The 18,676-nt window shown below is 34.8% G+C and overlaps 1 protein-coding gene across 2 annotated transcripts in view; it reads right to left on the minus strand.

Moving 5' to 3' along the window:
- LOC127705095 (aldo-keto reductase family 1 member B1-like) overlaps window positions 1-11,413 on the minus strand; it is a 35,809-nt gene extending 24,396 nt beyond the window's left edge. The window contains exons 1-3 of one of the 2 annotated variants that reach the window (XM_052209364.1): window positions 11,039-11,413; window positions 4,388-4,552; window positions 1,087-1,203 (exon numbers count right to left, since the gene is read on the minus strand). In XM_052209364.1, coding sequence (XP_052065324.1) covers window positions 1,087-1,203; window positions 4,388-4,552; window positions 11,039-11,119 — 363 coding nt within the window. In that variant the 5' untranslated portion in view covers window positions 11,120-11,413. The remainder of the gene's footprint in view (window positions 1-1,086; window positions 1,204-4,387; window positions 4,553-11,038) is intronic. The other variant, XM_052209365.1, reaches the window with a different exon arrangement.
- Window positions 11,414-18,676: the final 7,263 nt, after the last annotated feature.

Raw genomic sequence — 18,676 nt, forward strand, 5'->3', positions numbered from 1 at the left:
GACAGCATTATTTATTAGATAATTTGCACTTTTGGATTTGGGTAAGTGATTTTAGAAATGTCAGAAGTCTTACAAGTTGAGTTTTTGCAAATTGCTCGAATGTACAAGTAAAATAAATGATTATGTAGAGGCCTGGACGACAATTCAAATTCTAAATGTTACTTTTCTCAATAACATAATTGTTGTTTTAGAAAAGATAGATTCATACACCATGCACAACTTTTCTTGACAAGTATCCTTTTACACATACACATCATTTCTAACTTGAATATCAGATTATATATTTTATTGAAAAATTTCTGGATATGTTCATAGATAGGATAAAATAAATGGGGAATGTGTCCATGGGACACAGATGATGCCCCCACTTGCATATAACGTTATAAAGGGACATAACTAAAGAACGGTAAAAGTGACCTTAATTCATACTTCATCTGAGTTTTGTAATAATAAAATTTTTTGTGTATTATAAGTTTCATAACATTTGGTTGAGGCAAACTTAAGTGAGAGAATGGAAACGAAAAATTCAGCAATTTTTCCATTTGTAAAGGGGCACAACTCTAGAAAGGTAAAGTGACGCCACCCAAATTCAAACTTGATCTGTGTTTTGTGGTAATAAGCATTGTGTATAAGTTTCATAAAATTTGGTTGAGGCAAACTAAAGTTAGAGAACGGAAACCAACTTTGGGACGTACAGACGGACAAAGGTAAAACTTAATGCCCCCTCTGGTATGGCGGGGGCATAAAAAATCACTTCAACGCACTATATATATTATTACTCTCTAAAGAAAGGGTGAGGTCTGGAAAAATAACTAGCCAGTCACATGAGGGTTTTGATTGCATGAATGCTTCTTTACCCCAAAACAGCTTAAAATAAAGGTTATGACAATAAGGCTATGCATAGTGTCTGAAACAACACTCTACCCAATGGTCTGATGCTGGTACCCAATGGTCGTGAAGGTCCGATGATGGTAATTTTACTGATTAACAAAATCATTAAGTAATAGCTTGACTGACAGGTGTCAATGTTGAAATCATGATGTGCTTATCATGTTTAAACTGTAAAACTCATCATGTCATACTAACCTGATAGCCCATAGGCCAATGAACAAGATACAGGTCCAAATATGATAGTCCTAAATCTTCAAGGCTTTTCTTCAAACTTGAACGGACTAAATCTGGTCTGTGACATGTATTCCATAACTGTAACAATCATCATTTCAATTAAACTGACTGTGTTTAAATGTGGATAACAGTCTAATATTAATAAAAGATCCTATTTAAAACAAGAATGTGTCTATAGTCTATAGTACACGGATGCCCCACTCGCACTATCATTTTCTATGTTCAATGGACCTTGCAATTGGGGTCAAAACTCTAATTTGGCATTAAAATTAGAAAGATCATATCATAGGGAACATGTGTACTAAGTTTCAAGTTGACTGGACTTCAACTTCATCAAAAACTACCTTGACCAAAAACTTTTAACCTGAAGCAGGACTAACGGACGAATGGAAGAATGAACGAACGGATGCACAGACCGAAAAACATAATGCCTCTCTTCAATCGTAGGTGGGGCATAAAAATGCTAGATCTCCTTAAGACCTGATGTAGTATACAATCTTAAAATCCCCTTTAGACCTGGTGTAGTATACAATCTTAAAATCCCCTTTAGACCTGGTGTAGTATACAATCTTAAAATGTCCTTAAGACCTGATGTTGTATATAATCGTAAGATCTCATTAAGACCTGATGTAGTAAGATCCCATGAAGACCTGATGTAGTAAGATCTCCTTAAGACCTGATGTAGTAAGATCTCCTCAAGACCTGATATAGTAAGATTGCATTAAGATCTGATGTAGTAAGATCTCCTTAAGACCTGATGTAGTAAAATCTCCTTAAGATCTGATGTAGTAAGATCTCATTAAGGCCTGATGTAGTAAAATCTCCTTAAGACTTGATGTAGTAAAATCTCCTTAAGATCTGATGTAGTAAGATCTCATTAAGGCCTGATGTAGTAAAATCTCCTTCAGACCTGATGTAGTAAGATCTCATTAAGGCCTGATGTAGTAACGTGTAAGATCTCCTTCAGACCTGACATAGTAAGATCTCATTAAGGCCTGATGTAGTAACGTGTAAGATCTCATTCAGACCTGATGTAGTAAGATCTCCTTAAGACCTGATGTAGTAAGATCTCATTAAGATCTGATGTAGTAAGATCTCCTTAAGACCTGATGTAGTAAGATTGCATTAAGGCCTGATGTAGTAACGTGTAAGATCTCATTAAGATCTGATGTTGTAAGATCTCCTTAAGACCTGATGTAGTAAGATCTCCTTAAGACCTGATGTAATAAGATCTCATTAAGATCTGATGTAGTAAAATCTCCTTAAGACCTGTTGTAGTAAGATCTCATTAAGGCCTGATGTAGTAACGTGTAAGATCTCCTTAACACCTGACATAGTAAGATCTCATTAAGACCTGATGTAGTAACGTGTAAGATCTCATTAAGACCTGATGTAGTAAGATCTCCTTAAGACCTGACATAGTAAGATCTCATTAAGGCCTGATGTAGTAACGTGTAAAATCTCATTAAGATCTGATGTTGTAAGATCTCATTAAGGCCTGATGTAGTAAGATCTCATTAAGACCTGATGTAGTAAGATCTCCTTAAGACCTGACATAGTAAGATCTCATTAAGGCCTGATGTAGTAACATGTAAGATCTCATTAAGACCTGATGTAGTAAGATCTCCTTAAGACCTGATGTAGTAAGATCTCATTAAGGCCTGATGTAGTAACGTGTAAGATCTCATTAAGACCTGATGTAGTAAGATCTCCTTAAGACCTGACATAGTAAGATCTCACTAAGGCCTGATGTAGTAACGTGTAAGATCTCATTAAGAACTGATGTAGTTACGTGTAAGATCTCCTTAAGACCTGACATAGCAAGATCTTATTAAGGCCTGATGTAGTAACGTGTAAGATCTCATTAAGGCCTGATGTAGTAAGATCTCATTAAGACCTGATGTAGTAACGTGTAAGATCTCATTAAGAATTGATGTAGTAAGATCTCCTTAAGACCTGATGTAGTAAGATCTCATTAAGGCCTGATGTAGTAACGTGTAAGATCTCCTTAAGGCCTGATATAGTAAGATCTCATTAAGGCCTGATGTAGTAACGTGTAAGATCTCCTTAAGGCCTGACATAGTAAGATCTCATTAAGGCCTGATGTAGTAACGTGTAAGATCTCCTTAAGGCCTGACATAGTAAGATCTCATTAAGGCCTGATGTAGTAACGTGTAAGATCTCCTTAAGGCCTGACATAGTAAGATCTCATTAAGGCCTGATGTAGTAATGTGTAAGATCTCATTAAGACCTGATGTAGTAAGATCTCCTTAAGACCTGATGTAGTAAGATCTCATTAAGGCCTGATGTAGTAATGTGTAAGATCTCATTAAGATCTGATGTTGTAAGATCTCATTAAAGCCTGCTGTAGTTACGTGTAAGATCTCATTAAGATCTGATGTTGTAAGATCTCATTAAGGCCTGATGTAGTAACGTGTAAGATCTCATTAAGATCTGATGTTGTAAGATCTCATTAAGGCCTGATGTAGTAACGTGTAAGATCTCATTAAAACCTGATGTAGTAAGATCTCATTAAGGCCTGATGTAGTAATGTGTAAGATCTCATTAAAACCTTATGTACTAAGATCTCATTAAGACTCATTAAGACAGGGTGTAGTAAAATATCCTGAAGACCTGATGTTATAAGATCTCATTAAGACCTGATGTAGTAAGATCTCCTTAAGACCTTCTGTAGTAAAATCTCATTAAGACCTTGTGTAGTGAGATCTCCTTAAGACCTGGTATAGTAAGATCTCATTAAGACCTGATGTAGTTAGATCTCATTAAGAACTGGTATAGTAAGATCTCATTAAGACCTGGTTTAGTAAGATCACCTGAAGGCACTGATTTTCTAACTAGTCCAAGACATTGCTAATGTAAACCTATGATGATATAAGTTTATCAAATTCTGGCAAGAATTGTACACATGAGAGCGCTAACAAGACGAACGGACGGACGCCCGGTATTTCCATGTCCCCCTCAACGTGTTATGCGGGGGACAAAAAGGAGATGTAGGGTATATGTCAATGAGACAGCAACTGAACAACACAAATAATCAGATGATGATTATTGAAATAATAAAATCATCTATTATTATGATTATTAAGAATACAGGGTTGAAATAATTAGCATGATTATAATGCATAAAATCTTCCCGTTCCATGTGTATTATACCAAATAACAGAAAACCCAGAAATATACTATAACAATTTTACCTTACTGGTAGCAAATAAAAACCCAGAATATACTAAAACAATTTTACCTTACTGGTAACAAATATATCTTTCCTAGTGATAGTTGATTCTACGATAAGCTGTTTAAGTGCCTGGCCTACAGCTCGCTCGTTCCTATAGATGGCAGCACAGTCAAGATGTCGATATCCTGCTTTGACAGCTATTCTTACAGCTTTTAATACATCTTCTTCTACCTGTATAATAAATAAAATAGAGAATGGAAATGGGGAATATGTCAAAGAGACAACAACCCGGCCAAAGAGCAGATAACAGCCAAAGGCCACCAATGGGTCTTCAACGCAGCGAGAAAATCCCGCACCCGGAGGTGGTCCTCAGCTGGCCCCTAAATAAAAATGTATGATTAACCAAATAAAACAACAACCTGTATAATAAATGTATAATTACCAAATAAAACCACAGAAAAAACTTCTACCTGTATAATAAATGTATTATGAACAAATAAAACCACAGAAAAACTTGTACATGTTGTACCTTTATAATAAATTTATAATTACCAAATAAAATCACAGAAAAAACTTGTACCGGAATTATATATGTATATATTAACCTTGTTAACCAAATAAAACTACAAAAAACTTGTACCTGTATCATAAATTTATAGTAAACCAACATGACCAATATAAAACCATGGAAGAACAATGATTATGTGTAATACATACCCTTACATGTGGAAGAACAATGATTATGTGTAATACATACCCTTACATGTGGAAGAACAATGATTATGTGTAATACATACACTTACATGTGGAAGAACAATGATTATGTCTAATACATGCCGTTTACCGGTACATGTAAGAACAATGTTTATGTGTAATACATACCTTTACATGTAAATTATGTTAGAGTATAAAAAAAAAAGTTAAACATTTAAAGGAAGTAGAGATGAGAAAAATAATTTTCAACTATTTATTTTCTAATTGTACTAAGGTAGAAAAATAATGAAAAGTAATATTGTAATACGTATTTGCATTCAATTTGTTTTAGATTTAATCTTTTTTCCAGGCAGAAATGTAACTTTTAATAGTCATTCAATACACCAATTATCAGTCAGGGGAATTACTCAAATAAGTGATTTATAAAATCACTTATTTAAGAAGCAAATTCGAAATTTTGTCACAAATTGTGATTTTGTAGTTTACCAAAATTTTAACCTAAGTCAGGAATCTGATGTTCAGTAGTGGTCGTTTGTTGATGTGGTTCATAAGTGTTTCTCGTTTCTTGTTTTTTATATAGATTAGACCGTTGGTTTTCCCGTTTGAATGGTTTCTGATCACACTAGTAATTTTTGGGGCCCTTTATCATGTTTATATCTTGCTGTGCGGTGTGAGCCAAGGCTCTGTGTTGAAGACCGTACTTATTATTAGTAAAATTGGAAAAAGTGAACCTTTTTCTTCTTTTAAATAGCAAGGTTTATGCCTTTGATGCAATCTATTAGCTGTAAATTCTATATTTGTTGAAAAAATGCTATAATGAAGGCTTTACATGATGAACTGATACTTTCTTAACAGATTTTTCCCAGCAGTGGAAGTAATTTTCCTGTAAAATTCAAGGTTTCATCTGACAGATTATGTAATAAAATTTTACTGTTCGCGACCAAAATTTCACTGTTGGGGGGTGTTGAAATTAGTGGGGGTAATTAAAATAATAATACTTAAAGAAGTGATTTTTTGGAAGATTATATAGACAGTCAGGGGTACTACTTGTACAAGTAATCTTTATTTACTTGAAGAAGTAAATAATAATATACTTATATAAGTAAATTATAATGTTTGAATAATCTCCCCTTAATTTTCTCAAAAATTTACTTGTATAAGTAATTTTTTTTTACAATCCTTAAAAATTCTCAAGTTTTGAGATGTAAAAACATGCCTTTAACAATTTTTCTCAGGTTAGCTCATAATTTTTTATTACAGTTCAATGTTTCATCTCATTAATTCAACAAAGAAACTAATTGCGCAAAGATCTTAAGTATTTGGGCAAGGCCTTCAAAAATTGCCCCTTTGGGGCTTGTAAATAAGCAGTGTTCTGATGATAACAGACATATGAGATTTTCATTGTCCATGAAATTACACTTAAATGATTAGTAAAGACATCTGCAAAGGACAGACAATTAAAAATTCTATTAGAGGAAAGAAGTCCTAAGAAATTCAAGAAAAGAAGATAGGATGACTTTTTTACTTTCTATATATTGTATAAGTAAAAAAATCTGAATGTCTAAGGGACATAACTAAGCCAAAAAATAATTTACCTATACAAGTAAATAAAATACACTTGTATAAGTATCCTACAAATTTACTTATATAAGTATATTAATATTTACTTCTTCAAGTAAATAAAAATTACTTGTACAAGTAGTACCCCTGACTGATAGAGGTATGATACTTAAACAAGTGATTTTCATGTCATTATTCCAGATTCAGTACACATGACCGGTTATCCTATCAACACAGATGTTGGTTCTGATAATTTTAGAATCATAATTTGTCCCTGGATCATTAGTATTGTATATTTAAAGCTACAATAAAATTAAATCACTTAGTCTAGTGATTTATTTGTACTACTTAAATAGGTGATTATTAAAGAAAGACAACTTTTACTTCCAACATTTGTGAACAAAATGTTACTTGAATCAGTGATTTAAAAATCACTCATTTAAGTAAGTCCCCTGACTGATTATAGTTGACCATGAAAATTTGGTCAAGGACAATGGACAAATGACATATAGAAACTTTGTTACATAACACATCTGTTTATAAGGTATGAAGCATCCAGGTCTTCTACCCCCTGAAATAATAAGCTTTAATAAGTTTATACAAATAGTTTATGCCATCACAGCTGCCACCAGATTATTTTATGCCATCACTGCCACCAGATTATTGTCCCTATGTCATCTATGTCTCGATAGCATTCTGCAACTTCCATCACAGGCGAAACAAAAAACAGTTTTTCTCTCCATTGTAGAAAGACATCTAATCATACGAAGAATGTTGTTTTAATTAATATAATCCAGGGTCAACATGGTCAATGTCATAATTAAATCTTATGCTTCTGTGCTTATAATTTATATCTTGATACAAAATTTTGAATGGAAAAAGGTTGTCATGCGTTATTTCTCCCATTAGTGGAAAGAGGGAGATCAGACTCCAACTTTGTAGCTCCATAGAGTTGGCAGGTATGCATGGTATGCTGTTTGAATACTCATGATATTCTGAAACGCAAATTCCAATTTCATTTAAATAATTCATCACCAAAATAAGCGAAAATATCCCACCATACAATATTTGAGATGATTTTAAAAACCATAAATATTAGCACATGATTAGAAAAAGAATATTTCATTCATCTACTGTCATGACCGTCCTGTGAAAAAAACCTTGAGCATGATGGATAGTAGAACTACCTTTCAGACTACTTTATTAATCTATAATAATTACTATGGATTAACACTGCACTGATCTGTTTGTTTACATAAAGTCAACCTTGGACAGTCAAATTCTGTCTGTCACCATAGATAACCTTCATTCTAAATATAGAAACTGAAGTATTTAAATGCAAAATATAAATATGATATAGACAGTTTATATATATGCTTTAAATTGTATTTCTTGAGTCAAAATCGAAATATCAGATCAGCAAACTGTACGAGTGCAATGCTTAAATTCATTACGTGTACCAACGTAAGGGAGTGGGGCATTGGAGTAGGGGTCATATTCTTCTAAATAACATTTTTGGATGAGATTTTGTGTGAACTTGATGGTAAAGATCTGTTCACATACTTTACATGCTTTATGAATCATTCATAATTAGTAAATTACTATTATCATGATTATCATGATTACGGTGAAAATAAACCTTGAAGCTTCATCTTATCACACACATATTTAAATCTGTCGTCGTCTGTCATTGTCTGTGTGCATCTCTTGATCATGGTTATGGCCTTTGGACTTTCAATCTTTCATTTGGGGAAGATTTGGTTTGATGTACTTTTTCAGAAATTATCCATCAATACTATTAATGATTAAAATATTTTATAAACATAAGAAAATTGTCAGAATATTGGTTTTTGCACTAGTAGTTAGATTTTGGTGCAGACTGTGAACTAATGATATATTCTTCTGCTGTTTCAGTCTTGTCGATTTATCTCGTTTGAGAATCATTTCCAAAACATATGACACAAGTCATTATGCAAGTGGAGAATATATCAATGAATTTAAAAAATATTGTAATCAAACTAAAATCTGTGAAAAAATTGTGTACTTACAATGAGTATTTTTGAGTAATACAATTTTCAAATTTTATAACCTGAGGGGTACAAAATGACAAAGAAATGTTTTACCAAAAATATGTACATCCCATATCAATTTTTTCTCTTCAAAATTATTAGATAAGTATTTTTTCAATAATTTATAACAAAGTTGTTGAAATAATATGCTTTTTGCTCTAAAAAAAAAAGAGAAAAATCCCAAATTTACAAAATTGACAGCATGGTCAATTTGACACGAAAAAGCAACAAAATTTTATAAAACTTTCTAATATAATCACCAACCATAGTCTTTTTAAGTTAAATTTAATCAGATTGGTCCACTTCATCTTTAGTCATGTTAGTGAAAGTATAAAAAAAATGTAATTGTGAAACTGTGATTTTTTTCAGAATACATGTAATACTAGCCCAAAAATGGGTAAAATTGATGAAAAATGGGAAAATCTTTAAAAAATGGGGTACTATCAAATGGTTGTAGCAAAAAAAAAAGGTCACCACCATATGATTTTTTCTTCATTAATAAATTTCTTAATACAGTCATATAAACCCAAAAATCAGGTTAAGAAAAAAATTCTACAAATTTTTGGCTACTCAGAGGTGTACATCCTTTCAAGTTTTCATCAGGGCATACAGGATAGGGTAAAAATAGAAAAGTGTGGTTAAATATTTTAGGTGGAAATCTATTAAACATGTTAAAATCATTCTGTTTGCTAAAATCGTGTGTGCGAAAAACTAGGTAGAGGCATAGAAAAATGTCCCGTGATAACCTCCATATTGAAAATCAGCTAACCAAGAACTCTCCTATAGGTAGCTTACATGTATGTGTTGTATATAAGATTAGTTCAAACAACATACCTACATGACCTAAAGTATTAAGGACCCTATTTTTTATTTTAGCCTTACCTTGATTTAATTATGTGAAGAGAAAACAATTAAAGGTAAAATATTGAACTGTCATGACTGTGATGAGATATGGTGTCTTCTCAGTCATCTAATTACCCATTATCATGATCATGATGATTATAATGATTATCATGATTATAATGATTATAATGATTATAGGCAAGATTCAGTGGATCCAGGAGTTTCCCCCTTCTATTAAAAATAGATTATTAACAGGTATGAATTATAATTATGAATTCTTGCACAATAATACAAATAAAAGAAACCTTACTATCTGACTGCCATATTTTGACTATCAAACCTAACTTACTTCATCTAATTTTACTGTTTGGCCACAAAACCACCAAACCTGAATTACAAATGCAGTTCGTTAAGCATGTTAAATGAGTATTGTCCATATGTTGTCAGGGATATTTTACTAAAGTTATTTTATCATGTTTATTTTGAATCATCACCTTATACTGGAATAAATAACCATCATTCTTGATGCAGTTATTACGGTTCTTCAGGAAAAACATTTAAAAGTGTTATTTTCAGTATAAACCCTGAAAAAATGAACTTAATTGAGGAATTAAAACTTTCTAATTCCAGGAATATTCCCAATTTTGAATGTTTTAGAAGTTGTGCTCAACCTGTTTTGAAGGATATTATAAAATTGGGAATTAAAATGGGGAATGTGTCAAAGAGACAACAACCCGACCAAAGAGCAGAAAACAGCCCATTGCCGGTCAGTGGGTCTTCAACACAGCGTATGCTCAATGATAAAACAGTTACTTTTCTGAAGGTTGGCATATCTTTTACATCCATCAAACACATCTACAATTTTAGACCAATATTGTTATGTATACATATAGTGGTGCTAAAAAATCCCTTGACCTATATATATAGCTACTTAAGATATATAACCACAAAAATAATCCTGTTAATGATAAACAGAAACACGAGACAATTGTAATAGAGTCATGAGTCAGAGAGTAGATGATATTCCTGTATAGCCCATGAGTGTAGACTATTTGAACATCAGAACTGGATGCCCAGTCCTACTAAAGGTTGCCAAAGAGCAACATGAAGACACACCAAAAGATTAAAAGTCATGCAATAATCAAATTCTTGCTAAAGTAGTCCCTGTACTATATGATAAATTCTACTAAATTAGGTTATAAGTCATCAGCACTGATCAGTAAAGACCTCCTCCTGTCAAGGAGTTATGTTTACAAACATAGCATTGTTAAAAGTTCAATTGTTATTTTTAAACATGTTTTATGGTTCATTCTTGATCATTGTTTGGTAGTCCTGTGTATTACCTGGAGGCTGGAGCCTTTAGTGTCACGACCACAGAACTGTTTAAAAAAAACACCCTTGATATCGGTAAATTGGTTTGTTGGTTAAGTATCACGTTATAATAGCATGCTGACTTACTTTCTAAATACTAAAATAAACAGATAACTTGATACAACACACGTGTTAAGGTCGGTCCAATATTTTTACTCACATGTTGAGGAGCGTAAGTCCCGAATCCAAGAGCTGGCATAACATTCCCACTATTTAAAGTAAAACTAAACTTATTTGCCATTTCAGTTTTTTAAATGCACTTCTTGTATATATCCAACAGTACACACAAAATTTAAGAAAACACAACCCCAAAAATTTGCACAAATTCGGTCGATGTTTCTACATCCTAGCCTTAAGCATGTGTTAAGATAAAACTTTAAATGATCCAAAATTTAAACACGTTATCTATATTGTTCAATAAGGCAGTTTGCTTTTAACCTGTCATTGGATGGACTCGACAAAAATCAAACATATTATCTGTACACACAAGTGAAGTGTTCACCTCTAACATTGAACCAATTCCTGGACATTTTTCCGAATGGCAGTCTGTTTTTATGAAAAACCAAGAGACACAAGAAATACAATTTCCCGCGAAAATAAACAACTGCTGTACGGTTTTCGAAAGCAAAACAGTACAAGTAATAGCTTTTCTAAAAAGCTAGCCGTCTCATAGCTGATGATAGTGGAAAACGTTTTCGCTTTGTAGTTTAATTCATTCACTGAATGAGAATAGCCTTGTATATAAATTGTAGTGGATTACAAAATTTATAAAAGGCTTATGAAAGGGAGGGATAATGTCTTAAACATCTGCCGGTTGGTACCTTTTTATCGATTATTTTTTTTTCAAACAGATATGTTGTTCCTTTACTTTTTCTTTGATTGTTTGTTTATTTATTTGTGTTAGGAAAGTATGGCCGCTTCCACCTTAATCTTTTTCATTCATAATAGGCATCGAAAAGTGTAGAGAGTGAAACGTGGTAAAATTTAAACATATAAGAACACGAATAATATATTTCCAACGGTATCTCACATCTATTCAAACTGATCCTTAAAATGTAAAGCTTTACATATGTATGATTATTTTTGTTGTCTCAATCTAATTAAAGTATAGATCTCGGATTTCGTTATACTACGTTATACTTCGCCTGTAGTATTATAACGTATAGTATAACGAGATCTATATTTTAATTAGATTGTTGTTGTCTATTCATTGTAGTTGGAAGGAATGTGGAATGCCCCACGCCTCTTTTTCTATATTTGAATAATGAGTATCCGTACAATTAAATGTTTCTTTTTTCAGATTATTTGGTTTTATTGGACTTCTTGAACATACTTTTTTGAGAAAAAAATACTCAGAAGGGTAATTTGTTAAATAAGACTTATTGTAAGCGCCTGAAATTCAATAGATAGTAGTTTTGCCATTCTTTTTTCAAATTATGATAATGTCATTGGTTATAAAGAAGGGGATAAGTTCTGCAATGTTATTTCACTATGAGGCCATCACCATAATAGAATCAACAAATTTTACCAAAAGCTTTATTAAGCATACAGTTTGATACTGTATCGTTTGCTATTGTTTTACTTGTACATATCTTCATATCTATTTATTATACCATTTAATGTTGGGTGAAGATTTGATTTGATTTTTTGGTGTTTTAACGCCACTTTTAAGCACCGCTTTTGGGCTATTTCGTGGCGGCCAGTTTTTATTGGTGGAGGAAGCCGGAGTGCCCGGAGAAAACCACCGATCTTCGATAGGAAAACTAACAATCCTAGTGAATTAAGACTGGAGTCGAGTGCACCCGCACGAGCGGGGTTCGAAAGTGTTGACTGGCTAGTGATTACAGTAGTAACTACTTAGACCACTCGGCCACCGAGGCCCCTTGTTGGGTGACGAATAAGACCCTATCGTACTTACCCTTCAAAGCTTGACATACTGGATTGACATAATCTTTTGTGGGCGCCCGTTCGTATGTTGACATATAAATGTCTTTTTCTTTTTTTTTTATGATCATAGTATATGTATGATTATACTTGTTTTACAATTCTTGTAGAGAACATACAATTAAGATTAGTCTTTTAAAATGCCAACAATATTTTCGTCTTTTAAATTTATAATTTTCTTTTATTTTTCTTTCTCTCGTATAGCATGTATAGTATAGATAGTCAATAAACCTCAAAACAAATATCAGAAGTTTGTTCCTGACCCTGCTCATTGTTTCAAGTAATATCTGAATTAATTTTTTGCTGTTAAGATTATTTTTTAAAAGTATTCACAACTATTTTATATATTATAGCTAGACTTGGGAGGATAAAAAGCTTAAAATATTGTAACGGCATGTCCATTGAAGAAGACCGTAAATTGAACTTTAGAAGTAAATTGTTTTGTTTGTTGTTTAATTGGGTTGCTGTCTAAATTAATTATGTATACTTCACATCTTTTTTAAAATCATTTATAGAAATTAAACCTTGCTTACAATATGTTAGCATACATGTACAATTATTTTTATCGTCTGAGAGTAGTTTTTTTTTATTCTTTTAGATGTTTTTTAGTCTTTAACCGTTCTGATATCTTGATAGGAAGAGCTAGTGAGAGCTAGACAACATCCAACCCAGCTCAAAGATCTTGGGGTGTGTGTGGGGGACACTTATTATGTATTGAGTGGAAGGGATGACTCGCTGAGATAGGTAACTATTTTAAGCTTCATGATATTTGATGAGGTCGAGAAATTTAAGTGAAATATAAGACAAGGTTTATGATTGAATCTGAAACTAATCAGATGTCGATATTTTTATACAGATGCAAATAAAATCACTAAAATCACTGTCGTAAATGTTTAAGATATTTGTCAAAACTTTCTCTCCGTGAAATAGCGTAACAATGATAGCTATATGTAGCCTATACTTATTGTAAAACAAATATATGATAGCTATAGGGTAATTGTGTTCTTTTGTCATTAGAAATATATATATATGAAAAGGATTGGGTATTGGATGTCGCAGCTGCTCACCACTACCATAAAAAGGTCGAAGTGCCACCGCCGAGCCCCACCCCCCCCCCCCCCCCTGAGATATAGATTCCCGTGTAAATTAATATTAATCGAAAAGAAATTATTTGGATATCTCCGTTTTTCAATGTTTTTGTTTTTTCAATACTGAGTATAAATATCTATAACCTAAGAAAAAAGCATTTCCCTAAAAGTTTTCCTATTTTTTCATGTATAAAACATGTAAAATGTACGTAACAGTGAGCGACTGGATTAAATGTGAAATAATCACGTGAGTGTTTACAAAACTTCAGGAGTTTCGACTATTTATAGACAAGTATTCCTGTGTACCAATATGCATGATTGATAACCAGGCAAAATCTACATGATTTACTAAAATAAAAGAGTTCAAATCTGACACTCTACGGGATTAAAAGACATTTTAAATGTTACTAGGTTTGAATTGTCCCAACCAATCAACGAACTTAATTACTATAGAGTCGGTAATATCTTCCAATCAGGTAGAAAGAAAGCATTCAGCCCGCAGACTGTGCATCATTCAACTCTTAATACCGTCTCCGAGGCATAACCCTATATCAGCAGCCATATGGGCAAGTCACATATAGGATATTTATACAAAAGCTTGTAGACGTCTTAATATTATGAGATAGTTTGGAAAATAAGATTGATAGGCAGTCTCTAAAAATACTCTATATTGCCTTTATTTTACCTATTTTGGAATGGGAACATAATTTAGGATAACTGTTCAGAAGAAGAATCGTATCTAATTGAGTCTGTAACAACTAGCTGCTGCATGCTAGAATTGTATCTGGGCTTCGAAAGCAAGGCCGTAACTACCATTGAGGCAAGTGAGGCAATTGCCTCACTAATATTTCGACATTGATTTTTTTTGTGTGTATTTGTTTATGGTTTTAAAATAAATACGAAATATAGTCATTTGTTTTTTCTGTCTCAACCTTAATTTCTATAACTTGACATCGTTCCTTTTTAATTAATTCTTTCTGGATATAACTCAGCATCTTACCGGGTGATGTTTCTCGATTACACTTACCTAGTAACCGGTAACCATCATGGATCTCTGGTTAAAAACAGGCTCTTTCAGAAGGTGAGGAAGGAATAATTCTAGTAAACTAATGGATGTTATTTGTGATCACAACAGGTGTTAAGGGTTCCAGTATTGAATATATTTTCATTATATATTCCTTAAGCAAGCTTTAATATACGCACATCAGGATTTTTACCCAAACGTAAGACGTGTTCTTCCGCGGGTTTTACTAACTCTCACAGTGACGAGTGTTTGCTGTGAACGTTCTTTTCTGTCCTGAAACGACTGAAAACTTGGAAAAGAGCATGCATGAGTGGTGAGAGACTGTGCGTTCTTGCCATGCTCCATGTTCATCGCGATAAGGATGTCAGCAGCCCAAATATTCTGAAAGGATTTGACGAAACCGGCCATAGAAAAATTGGCAAACTCCAACATTGTCCAATTTGAATAACAATTGCTACTGAGTCGATGTTTGTTCTGTGTTCTGGTGGCAGACTCAAATTGATATTTGTATGTTTATCTGACATATAAATTTAGATAAAGTTGTTAAAAATTTGATGTTAGTACATATCTTAAAATATGAAAAAAAAATATAAAAAGTGTCCAAAAATAAAAACTCCGGACAGCTTGTCTCGAACCGGCGATGTCAAGCTCTCTGGAAATGCCCAGAATGCAGGATTTTACACCATTTATCTCAGAATCCCTGTCGAAATTTTTCGCCTCGCTTCGCTCGTCTCTATATTTTTTCACCTCGTCCCGCTCGGCAATCAGTTCTGCATCACTAAAATAATATGCCTAGTTACGCTTGGAAAGGGAATACCTATATAGAAATTATACAAGGAATTAAGTATGGATTCTCTGCAGTATAGGCGACAGAAAGACAAATTATTCTTTCTTCATAAAACTACTTCTGGAGCTATATTCATAATTAAATTACTGCAGATGTCTTGTTGTATGCAAAGACTAACTGTCCAGTATGGTCTGAGAAATAATAGGGATTTTACAACTCTTCAGTGTCGAACCACAGCCTATAAAAACAGTATATCCCACATACTCTTGAAAAGGGGAATTCACTTCATGGAGAAGTAAAACATAGTATAAGAAAGAAAGCTGAATGAGGATATAAGTCCCTGGCTGTCCAGTTTTCTTTAAACATCACCTCTTCTGTTATCATTTGTCAGACAGCTCTGTGTGTGGCTGTGGAGACCCGATAGAAGATAGTTTTCATTTCTGTTATGTTTGTCCATTTTAAATTAATAAGAGATATGAGAATATTTAAATTAACAATATCAATCTTGATATCCTTCTTCAGGGTTGCTCAGATTTAAATATTGATGGAAACACAGAGATATTTACATAATTAATTATGTCCAACAATATAGTCAAGAAACCGGACGATTTTTATAATATTTGGTGTAATAATATAACTGTTTAGATTAAGTTTATAAGTGACCACATTGTACCACTCTTTAGACAAATCTAACATCTATAACATAAAAACACAGTGTAAGCATCTTTTTGAAAATATATTTTTTTTAATTTAATTTTATATTTTCTATTAATACTTGTGTTATAAAAAAAATCATGAAATTAACTAAGTGATAAGATGGTTATACTCAATTACTATGTATTGCAAATAAGGGTCAATAATTCTTATTATTTTTATAAATAGAACAACTTTGTTGCAGTGAGCTAGTGAATTTGAGTAAATATCTCATAAAAGATTTATTTGCTTCTGTACCATTACTTATTAATGTGGTATAACATTTGACATTATTATCTTAAGTAGTCAACTTGCAAGGGTTCACTGATAATTACTTATTACGTATACATACCCAAGAAGTGGAGGAATTGCCTACCCTAACCCATTGCAATAATGAATAATTTATGAATTATCAGAAATAGATTATATACTATCAAATTATTCAACCCATCTTGCATGGAAAATAATTTGCATAGGCTTTTCCTTTACTTTAATCCCTTTGTCGAGCGCTCAACCCTCCATGACCTGTGACAGTGGTGAGCGCTCAACCCTCCCAAACCTGCGACAGTGGTGAGCGCTCAACCCTCCCTATCCTGTGACAGTGGTGAGCGCTCAACCCTCCTTAACCTGTGACAGTGGTGATCGCTCAACCCTCCCTAACCTGTGACAGTGGTGAGCGCTCAACCCTCCCCAACCAGCGACAGTGGTGATCGAGCGCTCAATCCTCCCTAACCCCTAACCTGTGACAGTAGTGCGCGCTCAACCCTCCCTAACCTGTAACATTGGTGAACGCTCCACTTTCCCTTACCTGCGACAGTGGTGAGCGCTCAAATCTCCCTAACCTGCGAAAGTGGTGAGCGCTCAACCCTCCCTAACCTATGACAGTGGTGAGCGCTCAACCCTCCCTAACCTGTGACAGTAGCGAGCGCTCTACCCTCTCTAACCTGTGACAGTAATGAGCGCTCAAACCCCTCTAACCTGTGACAGCAGTGAGCGCTCAACCCTCCCTATCCTGTGACAGTGGTGAGCGCTCAACCCTCCCTAACCTGTGACAGTGGTGAGCGCTCAACCCTCCCCAACCTGCGACAGTGGTGATCGAGCGCTCAACCCTCCCTAACCCCTAACCTATGACAGTTGTAAGCGCTCAACCCTCCCCAACCTGCGACAGTGGTGAGCGCTCAACTCTCCCTAACCTGCAACAGTGGTGAGCGCTCAAATCTCCCTAACCTGCGAAAGTGGTGAGCGCTCAACCCTCCCCAACCTGCAACAGTGGTGATCGAGCGCTCAACCCTCCCTAACCCCTAACCTGTGACAGTAGTGAGCTCTCAACCCTCCCTAACCTGTAACAGTGGAGAACGCTCTACTTTCCCCAACCTGCGACAGTGGTGAGCGCTCAACTCTCCCTAACCTGCGAAAGTGGTGAGCGCTCAACCCTCCCTAACCTATGACAGATGTGAGCGCTCAACCCTCCCTAACCTGTGACAGTAGCGAGCGCTCAACCCTCTCTAACCTGTGACAGTAATGAGCGCTCAAACACCTCTAACCTGTGACAGCAGTGAGCGCTCAACCCTCCCTATCCTGTGACAGTAGTGAGCGCTCAACCCTCCCTAACCTGTGACAGTGGTGAGCACTCAACCGTCCCCAACCTGCGACAGTGGTGATCGAGCGCTCAACCCTCCCTAACCCCTAACCTATGACAGTTGTGAGCGCTCAACCCTCCCCAACCTGCGACAGTGGTGAGCGTTCAACCCTCCCTATCCTGTGACAGTGGTGAGCGCTCAACCCTCCCTAACCTGTGACAGTGGTGAGCGCTCAACCCTCCCCAACCTGCGACAGTGGTGATCGAGCGCTCAACCCTTCCTAACCCCTAACCAAGTACAGTTGTGAGCGCTCAACCCTCCCCAACCTGCGACAGTGGTGAGCGCTCAACTCTCCCTAACCTGTGACAGTGGTGAGCGCTCAACCCTCCCTAACCTATGACAGTGGTGAGCGCTCAACCCTCCCTAACCTGTGACAGTAGTGAGCGCTCAACCTTCTCTAACCTGTGACAGTATTGAGTGTTCAGCCCTCTCTAACCTGTGACAGTAGTGAGCGCTCAACCCTCCCTAACCTGTGACAGTGGTGAGCAGACTATTACCTAGTGTACTGGTAACAGTGACGTGACATGTCTTCCTGCATACTATTACTTAGTGAACTGGGTACAGTGACACGTCTTCCTGCAGACTATTACATAGAGACTAAGTACGGTGACATGTCTTCTTA

Source organism: Mytilus californianus, unplaced genomic scaffold (assembly GCF_021869535.1).
Source record: "Mytilus californianus isolate M0D057914Y unplaced genomic scaffold, xbMytCali1.0.p SCAF_6, whole genome shotgun sequence".
In the NCBI taxonomy this organism is placed as follows: Eukaryota; Metazoa; Mollusca; class Bivalvia; order Mytilida; family Mytilidae; genus Mytilus; species Mytilus californianus.